The 21,891-nt window shown below is 41.5% G+C and overlaps 2 protein-coding genes across 6 annotated transcripts in view; both read right to left on the bottom strand.

Moving 5' to 3' along the window:
- Nucleotides 1-21,891, bottom strand: part of si:dkey-237h12.3 (teneurin-3) — a 120,552-nt gene that overhangs the window by 84,856 nt on the left and 13,805 nt on the right. For 3 of the 5 annotated variants that reach the window (XM_061685400.1, XM_061685402.1, XM_061685401.1), the window contains exons 2-3: nt 21,035-21,266; nt 8,361-8,599 (exon numbers count right to left, since the gene is read on the bottom strand). In XM_061685400.1, the coding sequence (XP_061541384.1) occupies nt 8,361-8,532 (172 nt within the window). In that variant the 5' untranslated portion in view covers nt 8,533-8,599; nt 21,035-21,266. Of the gene's footprint in view, nt 1-8,360; nt 8,600-21,034; nt 21,267-21,891 lie in introns of those variants that run through there. The other 2 variants (XM_061685398.1, XM_061685399.1) reach the window with 1 other exon arrangement.
- The window catches only part of LOC133408122 (teneurin-3), a 68,144-nt gene continuing 67,110 nt past the window's right edge, over nt 20,858-21,891 (bottom strand). The window contains exons 3-4 of the mRNA XM_061686626.1: nt 21,035-21,266; nt 20,858-20,879 (exon numbers count right to left, since the gene is read on the bottom strand). Coding sequence (XP_061542610.1) covers nt 20,858-20,879; nt 21,035-21,266 — 254 coding nt within the window. The remainder of the gene's footprint in view (nt 20,880-21,034; nt 21,267-21,891) is intronic.

Genomic DNA, 21,891 nt, shown 5'->3' with positions numbered 1-21,891 from the left:
GTCTTATAAGGTGGAAAAAACAGAGACATCAGCTCTGTTCCTCCACTCCGTCTCTTCATCCCAACCCAATTGGCCAAGACGCACAGTCGCACTACAGAGCCGACGTTTGTCTCGCGCCAGCCGAAAAATGTAACTCTTCTGGCTTTCAAAAACTCTCAGTCTATTCTGGAAAAAAACCCACACACAAATATTTGACAGTAAAAATCCAATTTCACCTTTGTACTCCATTCCAGAGTCTGTAGTTTTTTTGGGGTTTTTTTTGACTTCCACTCCAGTAAAGAAGTGGAATTAGTACCTCTAACTTTCCCCAGGATCATTTTTACACGCGTATCTGTACTTCGACTTCAATTTGGAGTCCTTTTGCCACCGCAGGATGCAAGCAGCATGACTCTTTGGGAAGCCAGTAAATTTGCGCGTGTATTTGTGGCGAGGCGATACTGACAGCGGTCGTTTCAATCAAGACTTACGGGAGCCCCGTTGTTTTAGCACATTTCCTCGCCGTTCGCATAGCGGTGTCGGCACATTAACGCAGTGATGGTTTTAACTGAGCCCCAGAAGTGAGGATTTAAATGTTTCCTTTTCAATAAAACATTTGGTTTTAGGGTGATTTTCACACCTGTCGTCGGCTTTCTCTGGTTCCAATCGGTCGATGCGTTTTGTAAACAATTCGGTTTGTGTTCTAAGAGTAATAAAATGTAACAAAGCCATGTGACGCTGCTATCGTCTATTATTGGCCACAATAATGTAAACGAGGTAGGTTTACTGTCAGTGATAAGCGAATACAGTGGTGCCTTGAGATACGAGTTGAATTCGGTGGCCGTGCTCTTACCTCAAAACAGAGATGTCTCAAAACATATTTCCGCATTAAATTGAATGGAAATAAAATTAATCTGTTCCCGTCCAGCAACATTTTTTTGTAAATAAAAGTTGCAATATATTGTAAAATATATTCATAAAAACCTAACAGAATGTCAAGATATTAACCGGTTTTATGACGCATAGTCAAGCCAAAAGTCTCTCTCACACGCACACACACAGACACACACACACACACACACACACACACTGAAGTAAAGCAGAAAAAAAAAAAAAAAAAAAAACACCAAATGGCCAAAAATCAGTTTGTTTCATGTTCACATGGTAATAATACCAAACAGACCAAACCGCAACAAATCACACGTCACCCTCCTCTTATTAGTGACCAGAATGTAATACTAATGAGTATTATGCAAATAAAGTGGCGCAAATAAACACCAAATGGTTCCAATACGTTGATGGGCTTCAGAATTCGAAAATGCCAAGCATACCAATAATGTAACAAACCATGTTCACTCGTTTTTAAAAATTTCAGTGAGCTCTCGCCATTTTGCCCTACCGTTTACCGTCTGCACCGTGAACACGGCAACAACTATTAAATAATGTTGGGGCTGTCATTGTTACATAAAAAAACACCCCCATGCCGTCCTCGTTATTGCTGCACATATTTCGGGGGAGACAAAAAAGGTACAATTGTGGAGAGAGAGAGAGAGAGAGAGAGAGTGAGAGAGATGGAGCAACCTCCTTCTTCAAAGACAGCGAGCCAGCGAGAGAGCGAGAGTGAGAGAGAGAGAGAGAAAATGCTGAGGAAGCATTTTTATTCCCGGGCCGTTTGATGCGCAGGAAAAAAGTTTTTTTCCAGACGCCTCAGTAGATGGATATCGACTTACTGTGAACAACTTGAGAGGTTGAGGGGAGCCGGAGAGGATATCAAATGTAAGGGCACATCAGACAAGACAGTGAAAACTGCTCCGGAAAGTCTATCAAACATTGCTTTCTTCGGGAATGTCGGCTATGGATCACTTTCAAAATGTGTGTAAAAACACTAAAAACAGTCTAATGCTGCTGAATGTTCATGCTGCTGCTCACTTCTGTGTATGCACATGATCTATTTAACCATGGTATTTCTGTTCATTCTCAACAGCTTATACATATGGACTATTGTATGTCGCGGCATTCAATTCTGCGGACTATTCTTGCTGCTGTTCCAATTGGCTTACGTACAGCATATGCACTGGTATCAACACTGAAAAATAAAGTCCTTTGAATTTATAGAATTCAAACATGATTTGATTCTTTTTTTTAGGAAAAAGGGGAAAATGACGTGCAGGTGTTTTTTCAGTGGATTTACTCATCATAACTAGATTTTATTTCATGCTCAGCTGTTTATTTATTGATACATGTACAGTTTTTCGATCCATGCAACGCTGGTAACTATTCTTGCTGCATGTATAGCTACCACAACATTACTAAAAGTAAAGCATTTATTTATTTGATTCTCAACTGAATATAGACTAATTGTAGTTTTATTTTATTTTATTATTATTTTTTTTTTACTACATCCAATGCCGCTAACTATTGTTGCTGCTGTTCTCGTTCGCGTATCCGTACAGTAATGTAAACAAATAACATTATATCAGGAACTCGCATGAAACTCTTATTTTGACTCACAGGTCTGCGCTCTCCATGTATCGCTCGTCAATGTTTGTGGCAATTGGCTCTTAAATCAGATTCTCCCCTCTCGAGCATTTTTATTCCACCTACGGCCCGTTCTCCACTTACGTTGTGAATATTCCGTCATTTCCATAAATTATTCTGGCAACCTTGGCCCGTCGCAATGAATATTTATGGTCCGCCGTGAAAAAAAAAATCTCCCTTTCCCGCTTAAAGCTGACCTTTTATCTGTTATGTTAAGCGCACGCCCTGTGGAAAACCTTTGCTGGCCGTAAATTGGGGAAAAGGTTGGATTTGTACATTCGTAGCATGTTAGTTTAAGCTTGGGGTTTGTTAAAAAAGAAAATGGCGTAATGCTTCTTTATCGACTGCAGCGAGTGTGATGAGACAAATTAAAATATTCACATGTCACGCTACATGCAGACCGCCATGATAATCGCTCGTGATAGCAGAATGAGCAATGCGGCCCATCTGGAGTCGGCTCGTGCCAACGGCAAGTCTGCACGTCCGGGACTTACACTCACAATTACGGACATTTTATGTAATTGAAGACTCGGGCTCTGACCAGCGGGCGGCCTCTCGAGGGGCTCTTCAGATCGACAAAAAATGCAATTGGTGTTTTTATATCTTAAGAATTTAGACTAATCAAATTGTGACCGTTAAACTGGTCCAGTTTAACGGCCCATGACTTTCATTTGTGAATAAATGAGCTATAATACAGTCAATTGTTAATTTGACCATGCGTAGTTTCTGCTATAGTTTGCCGGTCTTATTTTCACCAGGTGTCCATTAGGGGCAGGCCCGTCCTCATAGTTTGGGATAAGAATGGGCTACGGTTTGTGAGAGGTGCTTCCCATCAAAGCAGGAAGACGTCTTGAACAGATGCTAAGTGAGACAGATGCATTTGAGTCATATCACGACGTGTGCAATTTCCTAGCCCCTCCCAAAAAAAAAAAAAGGAAAAAAACAGCATACATATATAGATTAAGAGCGACGCCAGTCGCGCTCTCTTGAGGCAGCCTGTCTGCGGTGTTCCATTTCACAGAATGACACGTCTAAAGATTGTCTAATGCCACCGGGGGATAATGGAGTCGTGTGTTAGGACTGAAAAGGAAGGAAGGAGGCGTTGTCGTCATCTGCTGCTTCCATTTTCCATTTCATTTCAAATACGCTAATTACGACACGCTAATTATCATCTTAAATCATGTGCATTCTTTGCATGGTTTCAGTTTGTGAATGTAACACATTGGAACTGACTGCCTGCCTGACTTTACCTTTGTTGCCTACACTGGCACCCCACCCCCCAGTCCCCACAAAAACAGGCAGGCACTCTCGCAGGTGTCTCATTGACAGTGACAAACTATCAGAAGGAGCACAGGCGACTTGTTCATCTGGCAAAGCCGGAAGGACAACTGGAGGTGAATGTTAATAAAAAAAATAAAAATAAAAAAAAAAGTGGCCTTGAGGTTTCTTTATTCAACTACATATGAAGTGAGGTGATTACTTGCAACTCTAAACCATGTAATGATTACAGTGGGCACGGAAAGTATTCAGACCCCCTCAAATGTTTCACTCTTTGTTATTTTGCAGCCATTTGCTAAAATCATTTAAGTTATTTTTTTCCCCTCATTAAGGTACAACCCCAATTCCAACGAAGTTGGGACGTTAAACGTAAATAAAAACAGAATACAATGATTTGCAAATCATGTTCAACCTATAGTTAATTGAATACACTGCAAAGACAAGATATTTAATGTTCAAACTGATAAACTTGATTGTTTTTAGAAAATAATCATGAACTTAGAATTTTATGGCTTCAACACGTTCCAAAAAAGCTGGGACAGGGTCATGTTTACCACCGTGTGACATCACCTTTTCTTTTAACAACTTTCAACAAACGTTTGGGAACTGAGGACAATAATTATTGAAGCTTTGTAGGTGGAATTATTTCCCATTCTTGCTTCATGTACAGCTTCAGCCGTTCAACAGTCTGGGGTCTCCGTTGTCGTATTTTACGCATCATAATGCGCCACACATTTTCAATGGGAGACAGGTCTGGACTGCAGGCAGGCCAGTCTAGTGCCCGCACTCTTTAACTACAAAGCCACGCTGTTGTAACACGTGCAGAATGTGGTTTGGCGTTCTCTTGCTGAAATAAGCAGGGGCGTCCATGAAAAAGATGTTGCTTGGATGGCAGCATATGTTTCTCCAAAACCCGTATGTACCTTTCAGCATTTATGGTGCCTTCAGAGACATGCAAGTTACCCATGCCATTGGCACTAACACAGCCCCATACCATCACAGATGCTGGCTTTTGAACTTCGCGTCCATAACAGTCCGGATGTTTCCTTTCCTCTTTTCCTCCACGACGTCCACCATTTCCAAAAATAATTTGAAGTGTGGACCACAGAACACTTTTCCACTTTGCATCAGTCCATCTTAGATGAGCTCGAGCCCAGAGAAGCCGGCAGTGTTTCTGGGTGTTGTTGATAAACGGCTTTTGCTTTGCATAGTAGAGTTTCAAGTTGCACTTACGGATGACGCGTCGAACTGTATTTACTGACATTGGTTTTCTGAAGTGTTCCTGAGCCCATGCAGTGATATCCTTTACACATTGATGTCGGTTTTTGATGCAGTGCCGCCTGAGGGATCGAAGGTCACGGCATTCAATGTTGGTTTTAAGAGGCGTGGCTCGTTGAAGTCTGAGATCGGCTACAATTCCCGAAAAGTCGAAACGTTTTCCTGAGACACGTGAATGCCATAGATAACCTTTTGAAAAATATCTCAGACTTTAGATGTGAAATTAATTTGCGCAGCGGATCCAGAAGTTATGCTAATCGTTGCCAGTGAGACGTCTGCGCCACTCATCTAACAGGCTACTTGGAAGGAGCAAGTATTTTTGTATTCTGTATTAAATACAGCCGTAATAAATAAAAGTACATTAACCAGAATAATGTGCTCATGACTAAACGCATGTTTGGAATAGGTTCGTCAATAGATAACCGAGTGAGCCACTGTTGATCAGCGTTGCCCAGCAACCATGCTTGCGCATTGCGGCACACACGCAGGCGAGTCAAATGGATTTCATGACCAATAATGACATAGATCAAATAAAAACAAGTCAAAATCTAACTGACCATCATATTGTGAGCAGCACTTTTAAACAAATTTCAAGTCGCCATCAGCAATGAAGCGTCAATTAATATGATATAATATGTCGACGTTTAGCAATCAGCGTACACATTACGGCCGTTGGGCAGTTGCTGAGCATTTTTGGGCAAGGTGTCTCCCGCGTCGGCAGCACGAGTCAGCTGCCGTGCTGGTAACTGAATCAAAACATGCAATATGATGTTTCACCTTCACATGGCGCTAGACCTACAACGGCTTCTGGAGTACGGAAGAGAAAAAGTGCTTAAGCGTTTGTGAGAATGCGTGCAAGCCACATTTGACAGGGAACGCCCATCGTCCAGAGCTGCTCCAACCAGAGTGCTTAAATAGCGGGAAGGCGGGCAAATGACAGAATGAAGTTGACGGGAGAATGGGCGCTGCCAGAAGAGCGCACAGCTTCGCACCTTTTCTAACTTAAGCATTCAGGAGAATCAACGAATCAGACTCTTTGGACTCGAATCAGAACGAATTTTAGAATATCAAATTGCTTTATTCTGACATGAGTTGCAACTGCTGCCATGCTGCATTAAAAAAAAAATACATATTGCATGATTTTTAGCTTCTGTTTACTACCGATGGCATTTTGACTTTCTGCGCATAGTTTCTGCGCATAGTTTCTGCACATTTGTCACGGGTCGTCGCAGTGGGGACGGCGATGAAGTCTGTTGTCCTCCACCGAGACGATGACCTCCAGGGGTCTCACAGCCAAGCCTGAGGAGCCACACGGATATTCATGAAAGCACCACAACTGAAGCCGGAAAGGAGCCATCGCTGGAGCGAGCGACCGCGGCAGAATAAATGGGCGAAATTTGATCCAACACAGTGTGGCAGATGACGAGAGCTCTCCAGCTAGTCAGCCAGCTAGCTAAAGGTGGCAGCTGTGCCCAGCCAGCGAGGATTTACGGCACCGACAGGCACAAAACCAACCCGGGTTCTATCTTTGGCCACGGTACGGCAAGGAATCCTGGTTAAGATAAGCCATTTTAAGCTAAAAATGAGGAAAGAGGGGGCCAAAACGGCATGCTCTCTTTTTGGTTCAATATAGTGTTCAAATAATCAATTAGATTTTTCATTTGTTGGATTATGACGTCTTTGTTTTTGGAATAGTACAAGGAGCTACGATTCGATTCTGATCCAGAAGTCATACGTTACCGTCAACGCGAATAACAAATCGAGATTTAAAGTGGAAGTTCGAGCCCGAGATATCACCAAAGCTTTCACAGCTGTTTTATTACTATTTCCTACAGTCTGAAGTTTGAGTCGATACAAATCTAAAATGTTTGAAAAGTTTGAAAGTTTATCCAAACTTGTTGCATGAAAGGGGTGATTTTGAGTTGCAACTGGACCCAATTTCTGTTAAATCAGGGTGCGTTAAATCGAGGTTCCGCTGTATATATCGGCTGTATATCGTGACAAATCATTAATCCCTGGGGTAGACTGTCAATACCACCAGGATTTGATATTGATATCGCAAGGGTACAGTAATGATACGACCAGTATTAAATATTGTGTTGCGTCACCACTAACTCACCACACAATATTTATAGAGCAGCTTGAGCTCTCGATATTCCAATGTATCGTATGATATTGTTTCCTCCCAGCACATGATATTGATACCACCAGCGTTAGATACTGTAACATTGTTACCTATCAGGGTATAATGTTGCAGCAATATATATCGATATCGCAAAGTGTTGTATCATTATTTCTCAGGGTATCTAGCCCTTGAGCAACTCTCTCTTATACCTGCTGTACACTGCACTTTCACATGTAGCAAAAATCTAGATTATAAAGTGAATCTTTTAACGTGTAAAACAATCAGTAATAAATTCTTGTTGCTGTAAACTGTGGTACTGCCTGTGTGGCTTGGAGTGTGTGGGTGAGCAGTACAATCAAGATCTTAACGCTAACGGGAGTTGTTTTTGTTGTTGTTCTTTTTTTTTATAGTGACTGTGGGAGGAAGAACATGCAGACTGTGCATTGGCGGCCTCAGTCTTTTAATGGTAATTAAATGGCAGTTCGGCTGTGTTTATATAGAGCAGGGGTGGGCAAACTTGTTTTGCTCAAGGGGACACATTTGATTTTTAATATGGACAGATGGGCCAAGTCATTCGTAGGAAAAGGTGAATAAAAAAAGTTCACGTGTATGTAATGTAATATGTACACAAAATAAGACACTCTCATTTTCCGAAATGTGTTCAGTGTGTACAGTGTGCACCACGGGACTGGAATCTAGTTGCGGTAGTGGGTATCGTTTTGAGATTGAGCCCATAAAGCATTGACTACATGAAAAAGATTGATTTTCAGATGTGATTCAAACACCAGAAAAACAACTACAGATCACTTCCCAGTTGGAATTTATGTGAATTTCTTAACTTAATGCCTCAAAAGAGATCCCTGGGTGCTTGATCCTTTAATGGACCAATACATTTCCAAGGATGACTACTTCCCTGCCTTTCTATGACTCTTCCAGTCTCTCTGTATCTTGTTGCAACCTGCTGTTGACACTCAGCTTAGTGGCCACTTCTCTCTGAGAACAATGGCGAGATACTGTTGATCGATCATAAGACATCGCCTTGGTCTCGTGATGTCAAATTGCGAACAGCACGATGAAGACGACTGTTTAAATATCAATTCTAAATGAATCCCAACATTAATTGGTCCATCATGGACTAATTAAAGTCGCGTATGTTGGCACTGACCTATGCAGTAGCAGAGAATGACGGACAACAGCACGGCAACGGCCACCGCAATCAGGGCAGTGCACTTCCAGGAGCAGTGCTTGGGTGACTTCTTGAACTTGAAGGCGCCACGGGACAGGCTGCCGCGGGGCAGCGGGCGCGCCGGCGTGGAGTACACTGTGCCCGTCGCCATGGTGTAGCCGGGGGCTGCCGCGCCGAAGAAGGGGGTGCTTCCGGTGCCCGTCTTAAATAGGAAGTGCCTGTCGGAAGAGGAGATTGAACGAATGAGCTGATCGTATCGAAACCGCCAGCCTTAGATTTCCATGCATCATTTTGTTAGCCTAATAGCATAGTTGCTTAAGTCAAATTTGAAGAAAACAAGAAAAAAAAAAACATTTTTAGCAACGACAACGGCAGTAGGTTAAAAATGACGTGGGCAAGATTAGATTAGATTAGATTAGATTAGATTAGATCCGATCGATAGATAGACTGATAGATAGTTGACGTGGAACGGTTTTTGAAAACTACAATATGCTTCAGTTGGACTGTATCGTTTTGGTCCGTGTGCCCGGCTCATTTCATAACAAGCGCAATTCTTTTTTTCTTGAGGCGAAGCAGTGTGTAGACTCCAGAGCAAAGTAGCAAATTAGCCAAGATGGCGGCGCAAACCCATAATCTGCGTCATGCCCTCCAGCGATGTAGCAACCAGTCATATTGCAGTGGGTGGGTCACCAGAGATCTTGCAGAATACAGTGTCTGTAGAGGTAGTAGGCTTACGATGGTACTACTGAGCGTTTACGCAACATCTCTGTGACATAAAACAGAAAACTTGGAGTTACAACTCGCTGGAAATCGCTTAGTTCGTGAGGTGTTTTGTTTACCAGTGAAAAGTTGTTTCACCTGAGCATACACGATGCGAGCTTGCAGCAAGCTGCCGTTTAAAAAGGGGGAGGCATGAACACCGAACTGTTGTAATTTCTACAACGTTTACCTGATTTGGATGTAAATACCCTCAAAAAGCCCCTAAAGCCTGCTTGTTTCATCTCAAATCTATTGTGGTGATCCGTAGAGCAAAAAAGATTGTGTCCAATATTTATGGGCCTGACTGGATGTATGGTATATATCAATGCTACTAGTAACATAAAAAGGAAGTTTATAGCGTGAACTTCATGTACAAGCTGAGCTCATTCACTTATGGTTATCATCAGTAGACCTTTGTTGAACCAAGGCACCTATTTTAGTACAACGTATGAATACTGAAATAATGATCTTGTCTAAATTTAGTCACAAATGTACTTACTGAGTGTGAGGTCTGTATGAATTGCAACATGCGGATACACAGGTCCATTGCATCTTTTGCCATCCAGTGGAAGAGCATGTCATTCTTCTGCCTTTCATTATATGCCGCTGGATAGATTGAACAGCTAAGGGTCCAGAATGATGTCACATGCTAAAACCAAGCTCCTTGCAGCTGCTGATGTCCACCTAGTCGTGATACCTTTTTATTGTGCTTTTAAACACCACGTTGGATTCATACCAGCATGAGACGGACACTTTTAATATTCGTGAATAATGTAGGTGCCACCCTCAAGCTGCAGCATGTTTAAAAATCGTCATTAACATCGATAGTTCCTAAAAAAAAAAAAAAATAACACCCTCACATGAATAGCTGCCATAATCCACAGGGCTCGGTGGTGTCTAAATAAAAAACTAACAAAAAAAAAAAAACGACACATCATAAATACAATGGACTCCCGCCTTGCTCGCTTGACCTTGTACGACCAGGATTGTGCTAATAGCCCATTATACCTGCACTAATTAATAAGCTTTAATCAAAGGCATTACGCAGCCATCGTCCTATTAACTTTTAAACCCCAAGTGAAAAGCTCTTAAGTAAATGAATTAAGCCTCCTCGCCACTTGCCACAGCTCGTAGATTAATACCCACTGTGGCCAAAGGGCCCGGCAACTGGACACGCTGACCCTGCGTACTACACACTACTCAATTCAACTCAAATGTAACTGTATTTATAAAGCACTTTAAAAACAACCACGGCTGCACACAAAGTGCTATGCATCATGTAAACATGAAACATACAATAAAAGTTCAAATAAAAGACAATTAGAAACTATAAAGTAATAGCAATGTTAAAAACAATCAAACACTAAATCAATGCAGAGTCTCATGATGTGCTCCCTCCTACGTGCTCCAGTTAGGAGGCGAGCAGCAGCATTCTGAGTTAACTGGTGACGCTAGAGGTAAGACTGGCTGACTCTAAAACAAAATATTTAATAGTAATGCAGCAGATATGTAACGGAGGCATGGATTACTGTTTCAAATAAGAGGCTATGCTTTAGCTAATATATAAAAAAAAAAAAGAAAATTAAAAAAAAAGCTGGAATTTGACACCAGCACTAATTTGCAGATCCAATTTAAAATCTCTGTCCGTTTTAAAACCCAAATTCACAGCTGTTGTCTTTTTGATAGTACTATATATATGTGAAGGGGCCCAAGTCAACAGAGGGCATTTACAAGGGCCACTAGGACCAAACACCATAACTTCTGTTTTATTTTCATGAAAATTCAAAAAGCTCAAGCTCAGGCTTTATTGTCCTCAAGCCACAATCAAATGTAGAGTACTGTACATTAAGGCAGAATTTCTATCAGCTAAAACATCACTTCTCTCTCTCTGTTTTCTTTTCAGGCTTTTGTGCCACCTCGAGTTGCGTGAGAAACATAGAAAGCGTGACAAAGCAAGGAGGCAGTGTGCTCCACAAAAAGCCTTAGAAAGAAGCACAGAGGAACCGATGTCACAAAGGGTGGCAGCAGTCTGAAACCAAAAGCATGAAAAAGAAGCAAAGTGATGCAAAAAATAAATATTGTTCACTTCTCTGTCGCTCTGTGCTTTTTTTTCATGTTTTCGGGCCACCTTCAGTCGCACTCCATACTTTGTAAGGCTTTTGCGTCATCTCACGTTTAACACTGTGCTTCTTTTTCAGGCTTCCGTGTCACTTTCAGTTACATTCTGTGCTTCTTCTTCTTTAGGCTTCTGTACTGCCACCAGTTGCACCCCATTCTTCTTTTCCAGTCTTTTTTATATATTGTTTTTGACACCGCCAGTTTCTCTGCTTGTTTTTCAGGATTTTGTGTCATCTCCAGTTGCACTCGGTTTCTTTTTCCACCTCCATTTGCATTTTCTGCTTCTTTTTCAGACTTCTGCAGCACCTACAGTTACACTCTGCGTCACCTTTTCAGGCTTCTCTACCACCTCCATTTTCACCATGTGCTTATTTTTCAGTCTTTCTTTTAACCCTGAAATAAATTGTCACTGAGTTATCTCACGCTGCGCTTCTTTTTCAGGCTTTTTACTACTTCTATGTGCGTGAGAAGTGCAGAGTGAAAGCGTGACAACAGAGCGCGACACAATTAGCCTGAAAAAGCACAGAGCTGCAGAGCAGTGAAAAATTTGATAGCAGAATCGTTGCGAGGGTTTGCACAACATCGTTGACATGAGGAGTTAGCCAATTAGCAGCGAGTTATGATAATGACCGCTGTCGACTCGCTTCTTCATTGTCACGCCCCATAATCGAATAGAATGACCTGAAGGTGAACTTTGTGTTTTTTGGACATATTTGGCAAATAAAGATGATTCTGATTCTGATTTATGCCAAGGAACACGCTGTACTGATATTTTCACCTCAACTACCACGGCCATCTTGCTTGAGTTGCCCCTTTAAATCCAATAGGGATCCTAATGTGTTACAAAACAAAAACCGCAAAAGTCAACAAATAGTAGTAATTTATTTCGATTAAGTCACCAACTTTAGGTAAGAAAAAAAAAAAACCTCAATTGATGCTGAATGTGTCAGGAAATAAAGCGATTTCAAATACGGTCACCATATTGACTGTAAAAAAAAATCTCCCCTCCTTTCTCGGTCTACTTTCTGGTTAGACTTTTTTTTTTTTTTTTTTTTTGCTTTATGTCAATTTTAAGCAGCCTGCAGAAGTCGTAGGAAAATGAGTTACCATGGCAACTGCTAATTCATACACACACACACACACACACACACAGAAAAAGACATACATTTGCTCATCAATTATTTGCACGGCCTCTGTAAAGTCTATAACTTTTCTGGTTTTAATCCGGCAATCTGCACTCAAGGAGCATTAGCACAGGCAATTAGCAGCATCCTCTACAAGCCGCACCACGGCACTCCCAAATGCACAAAATGGCCGCTTTAGCAACACTTAATAGCCTTTTTTTTTTTTTGGAGGGGGGAGTAGGACATGCGGTGAACCTTCCAAGCATCTCCTTCCTGCATGTGCTGCATATTGTGATCAATGCCAGAGCGCGAAGAACAAATGTCACACTTTGGACCCGTCTGGCTCCTTGGCGGCCCCCTGATCGACGCAAGCTGTCGACACGTAGATGGAGGGGGGAATTCCGTTTAAAGGTTAGCAAGCGTCACTCCTGGAATGACAATTTTCCAGGTTAGTAGGAAGGTGGCGTTGTTCCCATTTCCGTTGGCTGGATGGGATAGCTTTTGTGGACACTATGATGTAGAGCTTCTGTGGTGCATTTGAGTTTATCTGTTCACTAAGTAAAGTTGTAGACTGCTAGCCTCTGGGGGCTAACTTCTGGCTATTTAGATAGGCGCTGACTGAAAGTGTAGACTGAGACTGCTGCGTTAGCTTCTGGTGATAGCTGCTAGCTGCTAGGTTGCATGTGAGCCCAAGCTGTCTAGAAGAAAGAAGAGGCAGAGAGCTAGCTAGCAGCCACGTGTGTCACTTGATCAAAAATGTGTAAAAAGTGAAGTGTTGTGAATAATATCTGGATGTAGTGTACATGCCACAGACATACTGTAAAATATGACCAAAAAATATAGCATGTTGCTAACTTTGTTTAATGCTAATGTCAATACTACACACATAATTCTTCTGAATGCTGTTCATGTTTGTTTTCTTTTTGTTGTAAAGAGCACATACTGAAGATGAAATGCTGTCGGACACAACGAACAAACACCACCGCGCGTAATTGATTAGCGCCAGCTTGACGCAACACGGCGCATCGCGATGCTAATCCGGCCGGCGGAGAAGGCAAAGCGACAGCCGCGGAAGCCGATGAATGGTCTGAAGTCTAAGGGACTGGGACCTTCATGCTTGTCCGTCTCATTGGGACGACTACGAAGGCAGAAAAGGCTAGCCGCGCTCTGCTGCAGCCACAGCTTGTCATTGACGTGACATTTGAAACCAGCCATAAAAGACGGAACAAGCAAGTGGGTGGATTTGTCCGCGCCTAAGCTCTATAAGAGGAACACTCGAAACAAAGCCAATTGAAGTCATCCAAACGGGTTATCCGCCCGGTTATCCTCTCGGACGCTAGTGCTTATCTAGCATTAGCACTACGCGGCTGGAGCTAAATAATCAAATTGCTTTGATCCATAAAAACAAAAAACAATGTTGTAGCATCGTGTCACAGCGTCTTTATTTCCTAAAATGAAGACAAACTATCGATCTTTTTCCAAAAAAGAAAAGTTTCAAGATGTAAGATTATAAAATGTTTAGTTTTTGTATTTAATTGTATATAAGTTGCACTTGTCTGCATCATTCCTCTACCTAAAAGAAGACAAACTACTGATGCTGGACCTTCCTAAAAAAAAAAAAAAAAAAAAAAAAGACTTAAGATGCTGTTACACATTATTTGGGCCCGAGGCCCGAGTAGCGACCGCTGCAGTGCTGCAAGGTCTCTATCTATTAGTGATGCACCGAAATTTCGCCTCCCAAAATGTTTCGGCCGAAAATGGTCCAGAAGTCCATTTTCGGTTCCGGAGAGAAATACTTTTTTCGCCAAAATTAAACAGCTGGAACAGGATGTTCTTATGATGCAAGCGAAAACCGCGGCCAGAACGCGGTCGTGTACACTATATTGATTACAAAAACAAACAAAAAATGTGTAGTTTACAATGAGCAGCCGCCCAACCTCGCGCTTTCCGCTGTTCGGGTACGAAGAAGAATGCTTGTTGCACGCTATTATGCGCCGCCCCAGCTATCTACTGTATGAGCCACAGCTAACGTGGCTAAATACAACGCCGAGCCGCAGAGCAAACGTTCGCTTTGCGTCCGGTGTTAGCGAAGCATAAGTCTCTAATCTTCGCCTCCATGACAGCGAATAAGCTACACTTCTGACCAGAATCGTTATCACGAAGGAAGGACGAGGAGTAATGAACAGGAGAAAGACGGGGACGCTAATTGCTAAGCGATTAACAATTACCTGAAGTCGAAATAAGTGATTGGGTGATACAGTACACTTGTCTCATAGGTCTGGCTGGAAGTGCGTTATAAGTGCAAAATAGCAGGCAAATCTAGCGAGAAAATACTGTAATACACAGTAACGCTAGACAGTCACACAAGGACCGAAACTAGAAACCAGAAATGAACTTGTACGTCACCGCTAGTTCACTACGTCACTTGAGAAGATGGGCCCATAAGTTTAAAAGTGCATTAATATAATAATTATCATACTATACAATATAACCTTTATTAGTCCCACAATGGAGGAATTTGTTTCGTTCCTGCAGCGATAGATAATTTCAGGAAATACAAAATAAGCATCCAAGAGAAGACATTTAGCTGCAGGTGCGTCCGCCATTACAAGGTTGATGCAATAAATATACTAAAATCACAAAGCCATAATTTACGAACGATAACCATTATAGACTAATGGTTATGTTGTGCAATTGAACAATATGACAAATTATTTTGATCCGCTTATTTAATAAACTGCAACAACTGTGTCGCAATAATGTTCTTGACATAATTTTAAAAATATGAAAATTCAGACAAGGTTTTGGAGTTGCATTTCTGTAGTTTGGCAGCTCTGTAGTCATTGCCATGAATGCAATGTTACTAATAATTGGAATAATAATTTCTTTCGGTTTTTGGATTCGGTCAAGAATTTTAATTCCGGCGCGTCATGAACTTTTTTTTTTCATATCGATGTTGTCGTTGTATTATTGTTATTATTATTATTGTACAGAATGCACAAGCCTACAGTTTAGAGGCCCAGGAAGGAGGGCTTTCGTTGACTTTGGAGGAGAAGTCCCCAGAAGACGACTTGGAATGCCATATCACCACAGCGCACTACGAGGACTAAGCATCTCTCACACTCATTTTTCAACAATGAATGGGATACGAGCATCATTTTGAGGAGAAAAACAATCTTTCAATTTGTTTTTTTTTTATTAGTGCAATTTTGCCAGTTATCTTTTCAATTAATCTTGAGGTGAAAACAGACCACCGCAAACGCCTGCAAGGAGAACACCTGGCAGACTGCTTTAAAAAAAAAAAAATCTATTAATGGACATGATCGCGTGGACTTACATTTTGAAAAGCCTTTGGAATATTTTTTTCAGTAAGCCATGTAAAATTCAATTCCCCAGTGAAGTATGCAAATCCTGCAAGAAAATGTAAGTTGTTACTTCTTTTGAGTTCAATTACCTCCCATTTTTCTCATTTATTTGATTTTGATAAACCATTATATTTGCATTGAAGTTATTTCGTAAGTGTGTGCTATTATATTTTACATTCATTTATTCATATTTATTGAGGTAAGTGATTACATTTTTTTAAATTAGCAATTAGCAAAAAGTTAAGATTCAAGATTAATTTATTGTTTTTAAATGTATTTAATTTCACTTAAGCATATGAGCTTCCATTAAAAGAAAAGGATGATATTAAAATCCAAATCAACCTCCCCGGCCAGCCGCCGGGCACCCATCAGCGCAAATAAATTCCCGTTTAAAAACTATGTCCTTTGAAATCCTAATACTGACTTTGCAGGTTTACGAAACTATACTTTCCAACTCCAATCCTGGCTTGACACCCTACTCTAAAACCCGAATGCTGGCTTGAAATCCGACACCCTAACTCTTGTTGGAAAGATACACTCGACGTCCTACTTTGAAAGCCTGATGCTGGTTTAAAACCCAACTTTGATACCTGCACTCAGATTTAAAACCCCACTTTGAAACCATAAACCAGGTTTGAAACCTTCACCATTGTTGGAAGGCTTGGAACTCTAATTTGAAACCCTCATGCTGGATTAAAGATTTACTTTGAAACCCTAATCCAGGGTTGAATCTGAATTTGAAACCCTAAACCTTGTTTGAAACCTTAACTTGAAACCTTTGGGAGGAAAAAAATAAACAAAAATGCTTTTTTCTTTTTTTAAAAATTTACCTCTAAAAGAATAGAATACAAAATATAATAATATTAAAAAATACCAAATTGAAGATTTTGCATGAAATCCTACTCAGCTTTGGTGATTGGCTCCAAAATGGTGACCTCTAGATGAAATATGTGCTGACTTGCATTTACATTTGACATCATTTTTCCAGCCCTAAATGTGTGAAAGCGTGTTTGTTTTGTCCGCTACCGCTGCTCTGGAACGCAACATGGATTTTGTGGCAGGACTGCAGGCCAATAAGAAGACTTTGCTGATCTCATCATTTCAAAGAGATTAAGCAAGACAACTGTACTGAGTTTGGCCAAAGGCTGCAGGTGAGGCCATCGCCTTTTATTTAGCTGCGTGCAGAGTGCGAGGGGGGGCACAGATAACAAGTACAGATAAAGTGCATTGGCCCGCTGGCAGAATGAAGAAGGATTGGTAAAGAGAAGAAATAGAACGAAGTTCACGCTTGTGAAGTCGGGAGCATCTTGCGAATCTTTCGGGCGGCACGCGATTGCTTCCGGCTTCCATTAAAGAGATTTAAAGTGAGATAAAGTGAGTTTCAGGTTTAGTCAAGTAAATCCATACCACCAGGAGACAAAGCATTGCAGTCATTTCCAGACATGGGGAAAATGGATCAAGAAATTCATAAAAATAACAGTATTTTTAAAAAATAGATATAAAAATGGAATGTTAAATGAGCATATATAGGTAAGTACATCATTAATAATGCGAATAATATAAATGTGACGTAATTCCAGCCTGGGGTTGCAAATGCCTTGATCCATGACACTGGATTAGGGTTTTCAATTCGGGTTTCAACACGGGGTTAGGGTTTCAAATTAAGGTTCAAACCAGAGTTAGGATCTCAAATTAGGGTAACTAATCAGGATGAGGATTTTAATTTAGGGTTACCAATCTCGGGTGAGGGTATCAAAGTCGGGCTTCAAGCAAGGATTAGGGTTTCAAAGTAGGGTCTCAAACCTGGGTTAGGGTTTAAAGTTCAGGTTTCAAGATGGGGTTAGGGTCTTAACTAAAGACCGGAGTATCGATAAACTCCATCTATATATAATCTCCATCTATATCTATATATATAGATATAGATGGAGATTCATTCATTCAAATAATTATTCTAATTAATTAGATGCTTTGTAATTAATTAATCTAAATTCATCACATTTCAATCATATAACAATATTTGTCCTAAATAGCAACATAGTTTAATTTAAATGTTTTTTAAAAAAACCTTAAAACAGGTTTGAAACCCCTAATTTCAATTCCCATTTTGAAACCCTAATGTGAAGCCCTACTTTGAAACCTTACTTTGATACCTCAACCTTGGTTTGAAATGATCATTCTAAACCCTAACTTGAAACCCCAACCCAGGTTTGAAACCCTAATCATTGTTTTAAAAATCTTCACCCTTGTTGAAACCAAAATGTAAAACCTTGACAGTGATCTTAAACCCAAACTTCAAATTCTAACCGTAGTAGTATTGAAACCCTATTTTGAACCCATTAGCCTGACTGGAAACCCTAATTTCAAACCCGAATAGGAAACCTTACTTTGAAACCCTAACCCAGGGTAAACTTGAAAGCCTCATTTGACAACCTAAATTGAAACCCTAACCCTTGTTTGAAACCCTAGCCCTGACTCAAAACTGTATTTTGAAACCCTAACCTTGAATCAAAACCTAAATTTGAAAGCCTCACTTCAAACCCTAAACATGACTTAAACCCCTATTTTGAAACCCCAACACTCCAGAGGTTCCTGAGCGCATGAAAAGCATCACACTTCATTTTGTTGTCCAATTTTCGACTAAAATCCCAAAAGAGCACATCCAGCACGTACTTCATGAAGACGCGTCGGAACAACTGCCGCCCCGCTCAGAAAACAGCAGGGAAATGGAGGAAAATAAAAAGTAAACAATCATGTTTTAGCGGCGCTCGTAAAAAAAAAAAAGTTAACAGACAAAGAAGCGGGCGCAGTGAATAAAATGATGCTTCACGGCAGGATTTGAAGAATTAAAGTATCTGTTTTACGGCCCGCGCTCCATCACGCCGTTATTGTGTCACAAACGTATCGCAGACGCCGTCGTCGACCTGATAAATGTTGCACGCTCATTTTGAAATGGAGTTGCCGAATACGGTTCATTCTACATTCAAAGACCTTTTTGTACAAGCTCAGGCTCCTACAAGTCAATGGTGTTAAAAGTGAACTCTGCCAGGCTGCTCTGCAAAATATATATTCTACCATAAAGTATGAGACAGGTTTGAAAACCCAACTCATGCTTGTAACCTTAACTTGAAACCCTAACCAAGGCTTTAAATCTTGACTTCCAAATCATATCCGTCATTTGAAGCCCTAACACGAGTGTGAAACCTGAACTCAGACTTAAAACCCGAACTTTGAAACCCTCACCCAGCCTTGAAAACCTCATTTTAGATTCAAACTTGAAGCCCTAACCCATGTTTGAAACCTTAACCCAGACTTGCAACCATGCTTTAAACCACGCTCTTAATTTTGGAACCCTAACCCTGGCTTGAAACCCTAATTCAAAACCCCCGACCCATGTTTGAAATGCTAACCAAGGCTTGAATAGTCTTTTGAGACCCTATACCCTTGGCTGAAACCCCAATCCTGGCTTGAAACACCAATTCAAAACCCTATCCCTTCTTTTAAACCGTAACTCAGGATTGAAACTCTCCTTTACAACCCTAACACTGACTTGAAGGGATCATTTGAAAGCTTAACACAGGATGAGAACCCGAATTTGAAACCCTGAATCATGTTTAGAAACCTTCATTCGAAACCCTCAATTTGTTTCAAAATCCAAATCAGAAACCTTCACCCAAGCTACCTTACCGTAAACGTGAAAAGAAAAACAATTAGAATTTTTGGAAAAGAAAAATATAGTAGGCGACAAAGTCGTTATTTCCCAGGGAATGAGAAGCTACTTCCGCACTTTGCCGCTTACTGAAGTCACGACTGAGAGAAAACGAGCAGATGGTAGCCATGCGAGTTAACCATGGCGTGTTATCCCCGTGCGTAGTAAGTGTATAGTATTTATTTCACTAACTGAAGACACGCTAACTATCGTGGCTGCTTGAAAACCTTCCTTTCAAGACAGAGTAGGTGTGTACTTGAGTAATAATCATTTTAAAAAATAGTTAACAGTATATGCTGCCTGTTTCTGTGTTTATTTGTCAAATTTTCCAATTATGTAACCTTTTGAAAATAGGGTATGTTATGGAAAAACAGTTTCAAACTCCCAACTTTCAAACACAAAAAGGTCATAGCTAAATCTTAAGCCTCACTGTCTCAGTATGAAGTGGTTGGCCAGAAATTGCTGCATTTTCACCGTTGAATGATTCATAACTTTCTTACTACTTATGCTGCATTCCAGAAAAGCGGGAAGTCGGATTTACCAGTCGCGACCTTAAAGCATTCCAGACGAATGTAAACAACAAAGACGGCTGATCGCGATCAATTGTATTTGTTTTGTATATTTGTAAGCTATACGGGCCTCTAGAAAATCATAATTTGCTTTATTTATAAATAAAGGAATATCCTAATTTAGAAGCATTTCATACATTTCACCCAATAACGCCATGCAGGCAGAGCGCCATATCCTCACGCAGTCAGTACAAATCACGTTGTGCTACGTGACGGTATGTCGAATAACTAAAAGAGAGATAAATATGTTTTTAGAATCTAGAAAATTATGTTTTACCATTCATGCTGCGCGTTTCCATAGGTGTCGCCAATGTCGAGTGACGTCAGATTGAAGCAACTCCGTGAAGTCGGGTAGCTATTTTCTGTCCAACTTGGCGACTTGGACCTCGCAGTTTGAGTGGCGTTCCACTGCACTTTTCCTGGTCAGAGGTCGGAAAACTCAGACTTCCCACTTTTCTGGAATGCAGCATTGTCACAGCCAATCATTGCAGCAGGGCGAATAATAACGTCGGCTGCGCCAGGCTGCACACTGCTTCTTTGCCGACTTCAAACAAGAACAACAACAACAACAAAAAAGCTCATGATGGAAAGGTTTTCAAAATGTGACTTTTTAGCACTGTGGGTTCAACTCTAACCCAGGCTTGAAACCATAATCCTGACTTGAAACCTAATTGAGGTTTAAAGCCCTGATTTGAAAACAATACCATGGTCTCCGATTTGGAGGTGATGATTCTCTGGGTTGAAACCCTAATTTAAAACCCTAACCCGGGCTTGAAACCCTTATTTGAAGCGTTACTTTGAAACCCTAAAACACTGGCTATGCAAATAAGGCCGCCTAGTCCAAAGTCCCGCTGAGTCTATGTGTCAAACCGACAGAATAATTAATCGGAAAGCACTGGTGCTCTTCCACCGCCTATCGCTGACAACACGTGTTATCCTAACCCACGGCGGGATGTTACCGTAACCACGGTGACCGAGCGACGCACGACAACAACCGCGGCGGTCCACTCACCGGCTCTCCAGGGCCACATTGCTGCCCAGCACCCAGCTGTCCTGCAGCTGGACGCATTCCGCCGTGTTCTGCAAATCGGCCGCCAGGCCGGCGGCGGGTGGCGGGCTCGCGGCCCTCTGATTGGCCAGCGAGCCGCGACTCAGGGACGTGATGGAAGGGTGCTGCTTGTGGGGTGGCGCCGGGGGGGCCGGCGGCAGGGGGGGAGGACCCTGAGGACTGGACAGACGGTCACCTGGAGAGAGAGAAGAGAATGTTAGACTTCAATTAATGCATTTGTTTTCTGTACTGTCACGCGGGTAATTGACACCCCTCCCCCTCCAATCCTAATTCCGAACCCTGACCCTTGTTTGAAACCCTAACCCCAGGCTTGAAATCCTAATGCAGAACTCTCATCCTGGCTTGAAACCCTACTTGTATTTGTATATACTGTAGTTTATATACTTCAATGAATATAACATACAGTGCGTGATTTCAGACTCCGAGAGGAGGCCGAAACTCCTGCGAAAAGAACCAGAAAGCAACGGGGCGAGGCTTAAATCGCGAACCCGCTCACCCACCGCCCTGCCCCGTGCGTACTACATTATCAAATTGGCACCGAGCTCAAGCAGATGGGTAAAACACGGCGCAAACTGCCACCTGTCGGACCCCGAATAAAGTAAATACAACCGAAGGCGAGACATTAAACCGAGATGAACTGCAAGCGTGGCAAAAAAAAAAAAATAAGGATGGCAAATTGGAGTAGGGCATCCCTGACAGTCGGCTTTTCTGAAACAGGAGGTCACTTAGAGTGGCATCTGCTGCTTTTACGGCCGCTTAACGCCACGCTTCGCGTTTGGTTATGGCCGAAGAAGACTCTC

Source organism: Phycodurus eques, chromosome 9, assembly GCF_024500275.1.
Source record: "Phycodurus eques isolate BA_2022a chromosome 9, UOR_Pequ_1.1, whole genome shotgun sequence".
In the NCBI taxonomy this organism is placed as follows: Eukaryota; Metazoa; Chordata; class Actinopteri; order Syngnathiformes; family Syngnathidae; genus Phycodurus; species Phycodurus eques.
This window is presented reverse-complemented; position numbering and strand designations above follow the sequence as displayed.